We start from the raw sequence: 12869 nt of genomic DNA on the forward strand, positions 1-12869 counted from the left end.
GGACAGGGCACAAAAACACCATAATATTCATAGATGAAGTATTATAGTATAGATGTAGTCTTAGCCCGTCATCGCGTGGCCATTTTGTGCTTTTTTTCATACAAGTAGTGTGCGTTGATTTTCTTGAATATTTCTATTTGTCGATTATTTCGAAGCACATTATATGATACAGGAAAGAAAGTCAATTAGTTCATGATATCGATTAACTATACCTAGTTCAAGTGATGAGAATCCGTAAACACACGTAAAAATTCATGCAATTTTTATAGCCAAATTATTAACTGATTTGATATTTTTAGCACTAATGCCATATATAGCACGAATAAGGGATTAATAAACTTATAAATTATCTTTTTAGTTTACAAAAATATCGATTGAAAAGCCCAAAAAACGTTGTTCAAAACTTACGTATTTAATGTTAAATCTACGTGTTTGAGGCATTCTTTGACCATTCTTATTGTTTATTATTTAGCGGAACCACAGAACTCAACAATGTCTAGCATTAAATGATCACTAAAAACCTTTATTAGGTAACACTTTTATTACATGAATTATGCCGTCCGACTCCTTTGTTATGTCCTACTAAACATTACACGCTTTTGACGCTTATACACCGATATAAGGCTCTCTCCAGTATATAGTACCTCAATCAATGATGAAATACTCAAACCAGATATGTTACTACCGCGCGCGTTGTGAAGCTTCAAATACGGCCCAATTGGGCCGTCTGTTGTTTAGTCTGCATCGAGCGCAGTCACAGTCGAATGTGCCGCGTCTTGTCTTACCTAAATAAATTGAAAATGACGTCGTACGTGTATCGAAAATGTACCAATTATGACTCGAAACTTTCGAACTTTCGAGTCGAAAGTAAACAAAACACATGGAATCTCTTACCACATGTCTTGATTGCAATAAATACCTCGATTATTTACATTTTCAATTATTTTTTCGAACAATCTGGAAAAAATCGAAGAGAAAGAGACAGCGATACGATTCGACGTTTAAAAATAGAACTGTCTCTTTTAGGTAAATGGTTTTTCGTATCTTTTGTTTCACTCATCTGTCAAATTTGTCAATGTCTGCAATTTTGAATTTGAAAATTGTTCGGAAGAGATTTAAGCCGGAAAATAGTATGGACGTAATATATCTGTATAAGTACAATATCATCGACCTCAATGATAATATTATAAATATATTAAGGTTGCTATAAAACTAAAATATCTGTTTTTCTTCAAAATCAGGTGTTATACTTTAAAAACAGGCAGTTTTTAAAGCAGGGGTCACCAATTAGTTTCGCTCGGGGTCCATTTTAAGAAATGAAATGACCTTCGCGGTCCGCACATTTTATCAAAAAAAATTATGAAACAAAGATAATATTAAGTTCTACGGAAATTACAAAGTTATTTACATTATCGATGAGAAAAGAGTATTTTTTTTGTAGCTAATTATTGTCTCTCTGATGTTAGAGACCTAAATTTTTTTAACGAAGTTCATCTTCGAAAATGCTCGGTCCACACACAAGATATTTAGCATTTTTATCAAAATCAAACATATTTTTGGAACGAAGTTCCTTATCGCGCGTTCGGCGTAAATACTAGATAGGCTAGATCAGGGATGGGGAAACTTTTTCCTTCGCGTGCCAATATAATCCTAACAAAATATATGGCGGGCCAAGTTGTTGCATTTTTAACCCCCGACAAAAAAGAGGGGTGTTATAAGTTTGACGTGTCTGTCTGTCTGTCTGTCTGTCTATTTGTCTGTGTGTGTATCTGTCCGTGGCATCGTTATATTCATGAAAGGCCGTTAGCAACTTGTAGTCGTTTGATGGGTTTTATATATCATTCTAGTTCGTGACATTTGTGAATATACAATATACGTATACACATAATAATGGAAAGTTGACCTGGTGCTGCAGCATCACCTGGTAATCAATGGGATATCCAATTCCTCACCAACTTAGAGCAGAGGTTTCGTGTTTGGGCTCATTTTAATTGCGACAACCAGTAAGAAGTAGATAAAGTATAAACAGTAAATATTTACATGCTGCTACTGCAGCATCACCTGGATTCTATAGGAACCGAGCTTCGTATGAACCCAAAGTGGAGGTTTCATGTTTGGGCTCATATTAACGGCCTCATCGAAAAGGACATTGATAGATGGTAATCATGAGAATATGATTCTGTTGATAGGAATTATTCTGCACTAATAACCAACACAAGTTTAAAAAGTATGAAATAAAATAAAATTAAGGAATTTAAAAAAACCCCCGCCAAAACAACTTTAAAAAGTAATGAAATAATATTTACTGCCTTTAATTTCAAATAATTCCTAACTTGTGTAAAGTAATATTTTAGTCCATAATTGTTGTCAAGGTGTATTGGCGGACCGCTAATGTAGATGTTTGATTTCACGTAACAAGTTTAAGGATCAATTAAAAAAAATACTGAAATACAAATATTAATATTATGTATTTTCTGAAACACTAATTTATTGTGCAAATATTACAAAATAACTGTTGGAATAAAAAAGAAATTAGAAATTGTAATTAAATTAAACTTTTATTTACTAACAACTAACAATACGAAATATTCTCTTGGTTTTTGTTTGATGGTCGCGGGCCGGATTTCAAGCCTTCGCGGGCCGGAGATGGCCCGCGGGCCGTAGTTTCCCCATCCCTGGGCTAGATAGAACGATATTTGACCTTGACCCTTTTTTATTAGTACCTACATGGTAGGGGCAGAGGGCGTTGATAGTATTCCTGTGCGTCAACTAGATGGCGTTTTTTGAGAATAAACTGACGCGTTGTTAGTATTCCTGGGCGTCAATACATGGCTTTTTTATCATTTTTTTTTTGTGTATTTGTACAGCATGACTGGGGAGACCTGATTAAAACTTAAGGAGAGTACTCGGTACTCGATTCTCAATTCTCATTAAAATTATTATGTAATAAAATTAGGTAGGTACATAATTTTTGACCCCCTTTAAAGAAATGAATCATGGACACTTAGTAAATTACTATGCGGCCGACGCGCGACACGGCGGCACTGTAATACGTGGTTAACCTGTGGTAATACTGTAGCGGCCGGTGGCATGCGCCCCGCGCCACGCGCTACCCCTCTCGCGCGCGGTGTCCATGCGTTTATTTTGTTTATATTTTTTTTTCAACTAATATAATATACGTGGGAGAGCCATGCTTCGGCACGAATGGGCCGGCTCGACTGGATAAATACCACGTTCTCACAGAAAACCGGCGTGAAAAAGCGCTTGCGCTGTGTTTCGCCGAGTGAGTGAGTTTGCCGGAATCCCAATTCCCTACCCTATTCCCTTTCCTACCCTCCCCTATTCCCTTCCCTTCCCTACCCTCCCCTATTACCCTATTCCCTCTTAAAAGGCCGGCAACGCACATGCAGCTCTTCTGATGCTGCGAGTGTCCATGGGCGACGGAAGTTGCTTTCCATCAGGTGACCCGTTTGCGTATATATATATTGAACATAATTGTCTCACCAGTCATGCTTCTGTATACAGGTTTTTTGAACCATTCAGGTGTCCCTTGACACTTCTCAAGTTTTTATTCTATGTGTCATTTTTTGTTGTGTGTATGATTTTATAAGTATTTTGAAAGGAAACAAAAGAAATAGCAAGAACATAATTTAATATTCTGTCTAAAATAGGTACAAAACCAATTTCACCAACTGTATTCGACCAAAATATTATTTTAGAATCACACGGTGGTTTCACAAGGTTAAAAAGAATTAAGTAAGTACTTATTATTATTATTATGGAAAATTAAAGAGTGTCCTTTGATTCGCTTAGAAAAATAAATTGGTGAGATCATTGATATCGAATTATGATTTACGGGCCAACGTTATTAAAAAGCCCTAATACCTACGAATAAGTTATTACTTTAGAAATTACTAGAAGAAAAACTTTATGAACCATCCTAACCAGTTATGTATAATGTACCAAAGTGGTTTAATATTATTTTACACTTAAAAATACTTTTATTATTACTTATATATTTTGTACTTCAAGCATAACATATAAAATTGCACCTTATACACCTACTTTTAATCTTAAAATTTGCATATCATTGAATAAGAGCGTACTTGAGAAATATCTAATCTTTTATTTATTGTAGAAAACACTCCAGAGTCCAGAGGCGCAAGTGTACGGTCGGCAGCGGAAGCAAACATAGTAGGTAGCTAGGCAACAAAATGTACATACTAATTCTAAATCCCACACCGGTTTCGGTGAGGGTGGCCGGGTTCATTGAAACGAAGCCAGTTACTCAGAAGTAATTTAATAGTGCCCAAGTGTGTGCGCAGTACACTCATAATCCAGTTCCAGTGGGACGGAAGACCGACACGACTGGCGAGAGATCAGGCGCAGGACGGACTTTTATATCGGAAGACCGACACGACTGGCGAGAGATCAGGCGCAGGACCGACTTTTATATATATATATATATATATATATATATATGTATATATATATATATATATATATATATATATATATATATATATATATATATATATATATATATATATATATATATATATATATATATATATATATATATATATATATATATATATATATATATATATATATATATATATATATATATATATAATATAAATATATATATATATATGCTCATCCGACGCATGGATCATCTTACTTGTCAGAAAATCAGGTGTTCAGCCTGCATTGTCCTAACCAAACTTGGAAATAACACGTTTCCAACGCGGGAATCGAACCCACGACCTCCGAGTCAAAAGCCACGCTCTAAACCACTGGACCACGGAGGCGTCTAACTAACGAATTCTAATAATATAATAATATCTATGGACGCTTCACACCACGTCAATCTGGCCCTGTGCTAAGTACCTGAAGGACTTGTGTTACAGGTACCAGACAACGGAAATATATTTCATACTTTTATACTATACATATATTTAAGATTTTTATTATATCATACACATATTTAATACACATCCATGACCCAGGAACATTGAAAAACTTTTTGTTCCGTCGGCGGGATTCGAACCCGCGACCCTTGGCTTGAGTTGCCACACACTCTAACCATTGAGCCAAGGAGGACGTCGGTATGGTACTTAACTAGTAGTATAAGTTAACTCAAAGCTTGTGATAAAGCTATGCATAATACTAAACTATTGAAGATATAGCTTTTATCGCGGGATATGTCATATGATAGCCTGTAAACTTTTTACTACATATAATATTATGTAAAAAGTGTACGGTCTATCATTTCAACATCTAGTCCAAAATATTTCTGACACTAAAATAAATATTTAAGGCTCCATATAATTAACTAAGAGACTCTATACAAGCTAGAGATAGTGATCCTTATGATAAGATATCGTGTAATATCCATACTTTTACTAATATTATTATAAATGCGAAAGTGTGTCTGTCCGTCTGTCTCTGTCTGTTAATGTAATGAGTCTTTTTTTTTTTAATATAATGCCATACAATTTAAAATCATTTTGCACGCCACTTATTAGGCAGAATGTTGGATCTATTTAAGTAATATTGTAAGACCTTTTGTACCACATTTATGCAATAAATTATTCTTATTCTTATTCTGTCTGCTCTTCACGCCCAAACCGCTGAAAAGCGATTTTGCTGAACTTTGGTGTAGAAATACCTTGTGTCCCGGTAAAGGATATAGGTAACTTTTATCCCGGAAAAAGGTTCCCGCGCGATACACGGTTTTTGGTGTAACGGAGTTACGGGCGTCATCTAGTCTTACTATAATGTTACTCTTCTTCATAGCAGAGACCAGTATATTACTCTATGCTCATAGTGAATATTCTATGAACTATTGTGTGAACACGTGTCCTAATCATCATATCGATAATCGAAGAAATTAGTGTTTGATTATTTTACTGAAACTGCTTATTTCCAGGTGAGTAAATTGTTTGTTTCACTGTCTGAATTATAATATTATGAATACAGCCCTTTACTAGTCAGTATAATAGTAAGTACCTACTAAGTATAGTATTTTAAAAAGATAAAACCGACTTCAAAATTGTAATTAATTAAGAATATAACTCCCTATCTCAAAAACTACTGAACTGATATTTATGAAACTTTCAGTATTCCCTATGTTGAAAAATACCTAGTACTTACCAAAAAATCACTTAAATCGTACTTGTAGCTCTGGAGATATGCGAACACAAACATAAAAACATACATACATAAGTAAATAATTATTAATAATAACATAGCTAATTAGCTATACACTTTTGAAATTTGGCAGGTCGAATCAAGCCGAACGTCCGCCGCGGAAATTCGGCATAGTGTGTTTAGACACATACCATAAGGTCGCTCGGCAAACATTTTAATGAAGGCGCAGTATTTGACTTTTAGTTAAGGAATTTTTTTTGGGTTAAGAGTTGGCTACAACAATTCTATAATTTTTTCTGACGGCTAAAAATGGTACCCAGATAACCCAGTATTCTGCACCATAACGGACTCCTATTGTAATACTTCGGATAAATAAATTATATTGAAGAGATCGCAAGATGTTTTAATATTAAAAGTACCGTAACCTCTTGATTAAGATCATTTAATATGAGGTACTCCTTGTTTGTTTCATTAATTTTATATCTCGGAGAGAATATTAAAGAATGCGGGATTTCTCATGTTTTTCTTACTAAGTACCGACCGCAACTCCATTGTGCCAAAATTCGTTTATCGCGTGGTAACCGTACATTTTTCCGTCCTTTCCCTTGACTGCCCTTGACGTAAAGTATCTTTATACCGAATTTCAGCAAAATCGATTCAGCGGTTTGGGCGTAAAGAGGTAATAGACAGACAAATTCACTTTGGCGTTAATAATATTAGTAAGGGAATATGGATTCATTTTTCCGCTGGAAATATTCCAAACTTCTACTAAGTTGGTTTACGTTTGTGTTACAGAAACCTTTTTTTACATTAGTAAATTAATTATTGGCTTCCATTTTACTTTCTGCTATAAGTAAATGTAGGGTCTCGAGTAAACAATTCTTCTAGAGTCCGTTAATAAAACAAATGTTTTAATAATACTTACAATTAATTTATTGCGATTAATAAATTATCTTCTTTATTTGTCAATTTATACCTATTCAAAGTTCTTGTAAGCATTAATAGTTAAGTAGACAGATGGGTAGTCTTTATAACCCAACTACGTACGAAATTCAAAAATGTTGAAAAAAAACTTATCAATTGATAACTTATTCGTAAAAATCGAACCTGTTATTAGCCTCTACGAGAACACATGCAAATTGCAATATACATAATATAATGTACGTATAGTGCATATGTATGTACTATTGGAGAAATTGATTAATGCGCAGTTGACGGACCTACGTCATTTGGTCGAATCATAGTCAATTCAATGTAATCGTGATCTGTCGGCTAGGTTTGACACAACGCGACCAAATTACGTAGGTCCGCCATTTCTCTATGAAGCAACTTCTCTGATGGTACATAGACCGCCAAAAACATAACGCCTCCCTTTGGATTCGCTGTAGTCGGTCAAAATAGGTTTTTTATTGCGTCTTGTCTTTTGTTTTACACTGACAACCACCTAACTTTTCTTGGACTTTCCTCGAGTACACTATCGCACTAACCGCCGTACTCAAAGACGTTTAATTATGATTAACCTTCAATTTAATGAAGAGTTTGACAGATAATGTATGGGGATTATGTTAAAATCTTCATTTAATTACAGACTAGCTATTTGACCGAGCTTTGCTTGGTATTCGATAAAACACGAATAAAATGACATTGCGTATAACACAATAACATTAGAATAAGTAAAAGTATGATGTCGATTTAAATAAGATAAGATAATATTCGTATCACTCCCATCTCAGTGTCTTTACAGCTATATACCATATTATGCAACGAATGATGTAAAATATTTAAAACAGTGTGTTATGTAATTATGTTGTGTAAACAAGTGTTTTTATGCCAAACATAGTTTTAATGTGGCTGCACTCTAAACGTGAGTACCTTTATGTTGTTATGGAGTTAAAATAATTAATTTATATGATAACTGTTTGAATTTAATATTATGTAATATTAATAACATATTACATATCTGCTCCCATTGAAAAAGACGAAATTAGTTAGTTATTCAAATATCTAAGCTTGGCAACGATCTAATAGACCACCTGATGATATGACACTTGCCACACAATAAAGAACCTCTGTAATATTTTCTCTGGTACTGCACACTTCTGTGCGATTCTCCTCCTGTGAAGTGTCCAGTAGCCTTATTATTCTAAGCCGGCTTTATATGACTTGTGTGACACACTGTGCCGAATTTCCGCGGCGGAAGTTCGGTTTGGTTCCGCCTGCAATGTATTTTAAATTACCGATGACACACCATGCCGAAATGCGGTCGCGTTCGGCGTAGTGTGTTAAGACACTTAATATTTATATTTTATCCAATATAATGTCCTTTCATTGAAGGAAAACGAATTATTGCTCTAGTATTTCAAGCGGTAAAGCATATTTATTTTTATAAAAGTTAATTTATTTTTATTAGGTGACTATTTATTTTTATAACACTTAATTAAAACTTGGCAACTTATTATTAATAAAAAATGTAATAAATTTTTTATTCATAATGTTGAGTTATATATTCTCTTCTTTGCTATTCTCTAAAAATACGGTGAAATACAACAATTCACTTCCGCGTTGATTATAACATCTAAATTAAGACTAAACAATTTAATTCGCGTACTTATACAATTTTTCTTTTCATCTCTTAATGAAGGGAATTTTTGCGAAATATTCTTTCACCTCTTCCATAAAATTGCTTTATTTCGAGGCCATCCGTACTTTACGATTAAGCGATAACTTTTACACGTAGCAAAATGTTTTACAAATTTTTCTGTGAAACTGAATTTGTTTGGGATATTCAAAAGATTTTTATATTTTAGTTATTGAAAAGCTTTTTATTATCTTATGTCTTTATCTGTGTAAGATTCATGTAATATTATTACTGTAAGACTTGTAAGACCAATAGTTGGCATATTTTAACATCTAGCACCTAGTTGGGGATGGTATATAATATTAATACATTTTTCTCTTATCAACTTTCATACCTTAGTTTAGACATTCTAATAAGGTTTTGTGCCTCAACTTATGATATTAAAATGCTTTCTTAGCTTCAATAATCTATACTAATATTATAAATGCGAAAGTATCTCTGTCTGTCTGTCTGTCTGTCTGTCTGTCTGTCTGTCTCGCTTTCACGCCAAAACTACTGAACCGATTGCAATGAAATTTTGTACACAGTTATTCTAGAGTCTGAGAAAGGACATAGGCTACATTTTGATGTGGGAAAATATCTTATTTCCATGAAAATATCGATGAAAATTACTTCGCATTGCGCGTGGCCAGCGCTCATCCCGGTGGTCCTGGGTTCGAGTCCCGCAGGCGGAACAAAAAGTTTTCAATGTTCCTGGGTCTTGGATGTGTATTAAAATAATATTTCAAAAATCTTAAATATATTTTATGTATAATATTATAAAAAATCCAGAAATATATCGACGCGATGCAATGAACATTTTAGTTCTAATACGATTCAACAGATGGCGCTATTTTTTTACTTCGTTGTAACATAGAACTAATCATACTTATTAGTTATTATGTTTTTGTTTATAGTTTTTAATACGTTAGAATATTATGTTTAATAATATTATCACTTGGTATAATAATAATCAATCTATCTGATCTTATAGAACTCCTACTGCATTTCTAAGGAGTTCGAGTGTGTTGTGTTGGCCTATATTCCATCCAGAAAATATTTTTACATTTTAATTCTAATATATGAAAACAGATGGCGCTTTATTTTTTACTTCATTATTATAACAGAACTAATCATACCTACTTTATTATATATTATTGTTTTTATTCATAACTAGCTGTTGCCCGCGACTTCGTCCGCGTGGACTTTAGTTTATAGCGCGCGGTGTCAACAAAATTTGTGTCAAATTTAAAAACTTTTTAAAACCCTGGTAAGTGGTACCCCTCTTAGGGCCGCGCAGCGCGCTACACCGGAATGGCAGCGCTGAAAGTGCTCGCCTCGCCGCTGCCATTCCGGTGTAGCGCGGCCCTTAATTAATCAAAATACCCAAAAACAGCTGTGCAGTGTGCACATAATCTGTACTAATATTATGAATGCGAAAGTATCTCTGTCTGTCTGTCTGTCTGTCAGTCTCGCTTTCACGCCAAACGCCAAAACTACCGAACCGATTGTAATGAAATTTTGTATACTGATAGTCTAAAGCCTGAGAAAGGACATAGGCTACTTTTTTACTGGAAAAAAGGGTTGTAAGGGTCGTAAATTTGTTCAAAAAATTCATAATAGATGGCGCCGTGCGTCTTCTACATCGCGCTGACGCTTGCTCAAAAGTCTTTCTATAAGAGGTGGTATCATCTTACATTTAAGTCTCGATTTTTTTCGATTGTTATATCTATTCTACGGTATTAAATAACTCAGTACTTTATCTGTGCAGGCAGTGACGTAACCTTAAGACCAAATTTCACCAACGACTGTTAAAGTTAATGCTCGAATTAGTATCACGTTAGCTGTTTCGTTTTTCATATGAATGAAAGAGAAGACAGGATATTTTAACAAGCTGTTAACACTAACAGACGTTGGTGAAATTGGGGCTAAACCTATCAATGATAAATAGTTTATGGGTAAAGTTGTGTAATTGGGGGGCTAAATAAGCTTTAAAATTTGGCATAATATATAAAGTTTAACATACAAAAATGAAGTACTTATTGTTTGCACACTGCACAGCTGTATTGATTTAAGGGGTACCAGGGTTTTTTTTATAAAAGCTTTTGACACCAATTTTGTTGACATCGCGCGCTATAAACTGAAGTCCACGCGGACGAAGTCGCGGGCAACAGCTAGTACTTTTATAAATATTTAGGTAACATGGCGTGTTCATAATAATTGATAAGTATTGTTTTTTCATTGTCTACGTAAAACTTACGATTGATTTTTTATTTAGGTAAATCAATATACCTAATTTATGCTATGTAGCCAGAAATTAGTCGTCGAAGTGTCAATACCGTTGAGTTTGGGGGCAAATATCTCGGCGATTATGATGCGGCACGTACGACATTCGTTGTCGGCTTACGCCCAGTCTAGTCTCCAGTGTTATAACTTCCAGTGGCTATACTACGGACTAAAAATTATTCGCCCGTACCTAATATTATTAGGGTCAAACCGAAGACGCAAAACGACGCGGCACTTTTTAAGTTATTGCTTTGAGCGCGGCGACCGAATGAAGAAATCCCGTAACGAGAAAAGCCTAAAAGTCGTGCGGCGTTGCCACAATTTGGCACGGTGTTTGTGTGCGTGCGACTAGACGTATGCGAATTATAATTGCATAAGTTGATAAAGAATGCTATCTTATTCAACTTATGTTACTTAATAACTTATTATATGCTTGGTTTTTGGTTCCGTGCCCAAAGGGTAAAAAACGGGAGCCTACTACTGAGGCTTCGATGTCTGTCTGTCCGTCCGTCCGCCCGTCTGTTTCTAGGCTTTATCTCAAGAACTGCTATAGCTAGACTTCTGAAATTTTCACAGTTTATGTATATCTGTTGCCGCTATAACAGCAAATACTAAAAACAAAATAAAATTTATATTTAAGGCGGGCTAACATACAACAAACGTGATTTTTTGGCCTTTTTTGCTTGATATCAATAATGACAACAGGCAGGCACTTGATATTTTCACAGAAGCCCTAATTGTACGTCTACTTCAATAATTATTAATAATATTAGATGAAATAAAATTAAAAATTTAAGAGGGACTTCCATACAAAAAACACAATTTTTGGTCTATTATTGCTCTATAACGGTATGGAACCATTCGTGCGCGAGTCCGATTCTCACTTGGCCGATTATTTACAAGCGTCGTGGTCCGTATCGTGTCTCAGGCTGGTATAAATAGTCAGTACTCAAGATGCATCTCGGTCTCAAGACGCGGTTCGGCTCTATGATTTATAATATTTATGTAATATGATATATGTAATGTAATTGAATGAATATTTATGTAAGCCAAAGCAATGATAAACTGAAATATTCAGTTTACAATTTCCTAAAAGTTTTACTTGTGTAACCTTACAAAATATATTAGTGCTTTAAAGCGTAAAGAAATAGATACAGAAAATCACTATAGTGGCATGCCTATTTCATATTTCCATGATGCTATGCATATTTCTTGCATAGATTTTAATAAAAACAGTTGGTTGCAGAGATAACTAGTCAACTTTCACAAGTTTTGTTGAAATGGGACCTTTATAAAACATTTTTTAAGACTCTATATCGGTTAGTTATAAGGTACCATTGAACAGGGGTAGAGAACCTTTTTTTTAACAAATAGCATGTACAGAAAAAACATGCGGTCGGTATAGAGTCGGTGTCGCCAATAATTCTATAAAAGTCTACGTGATTTGTGAGTAGATTCACAAGTATATCGACTAACATCCCGACTATCCCACTTCTGAGAAAAAATGAGGACGATGTTAAATAAAACTGCATAAATTAACCTTTTTTTTTTGTAAAATTTAAACCTGGCATTTTACAATGCCTATTTTGTGATCTCGTTTGACGGAATCGACAAACCACTTAATATTACAAACAATCTTACAAGGATCTTGTGGAAGTTGGATAATTTTATCATCACTCTCTCAATTTTCTAATAATTGCTGAAGTCAACATTAGTTCCAAATGAAACCGCGCTGAAGGATCCTAGTCGGTCTATAGTATTTGTAACCGTCACTTATCATTATTGTCATCCACTAGTAAATATTATAATT

General features: G+C 34.4%; 1 protein-coding gene across 1 annotated transcript in view; it reads left to right on the forward strand.

The window, feature by feature from the left end:
• Positions 1-7986: 7986 nt before the first annotated feature.
• Positions 7987-12869, forward strand: part of LOC121728359 (laccase-4-like) — a 96733-nt gene continuing 91850 nt past the window's right edge. The window contains exon 1 of the mRNA XM_042116519.1: positions 7987-8020. Coding sequence (XP_041972453.1) covers positions 8002-8020 — 19 coding nt within the window. The 5' untranslated portion in view covers positions 7987-8001. The remainder of the gene's footprint in view (positions 8021-12869) is intronic.

This window comes from Aricia agestis, chromosome 6 (assembly GCF_905147365.1).
Source record: "Aricia agestis chromosome 6, ilAriAges1.1, whole genome shotgun sequence".
Taxonomy (NCBI): Eukaryota; Metazoa; Arthropoda; class Insecta; order Lepidoptera; family Lycaenidae; genus Aricia; species Aricia agestis.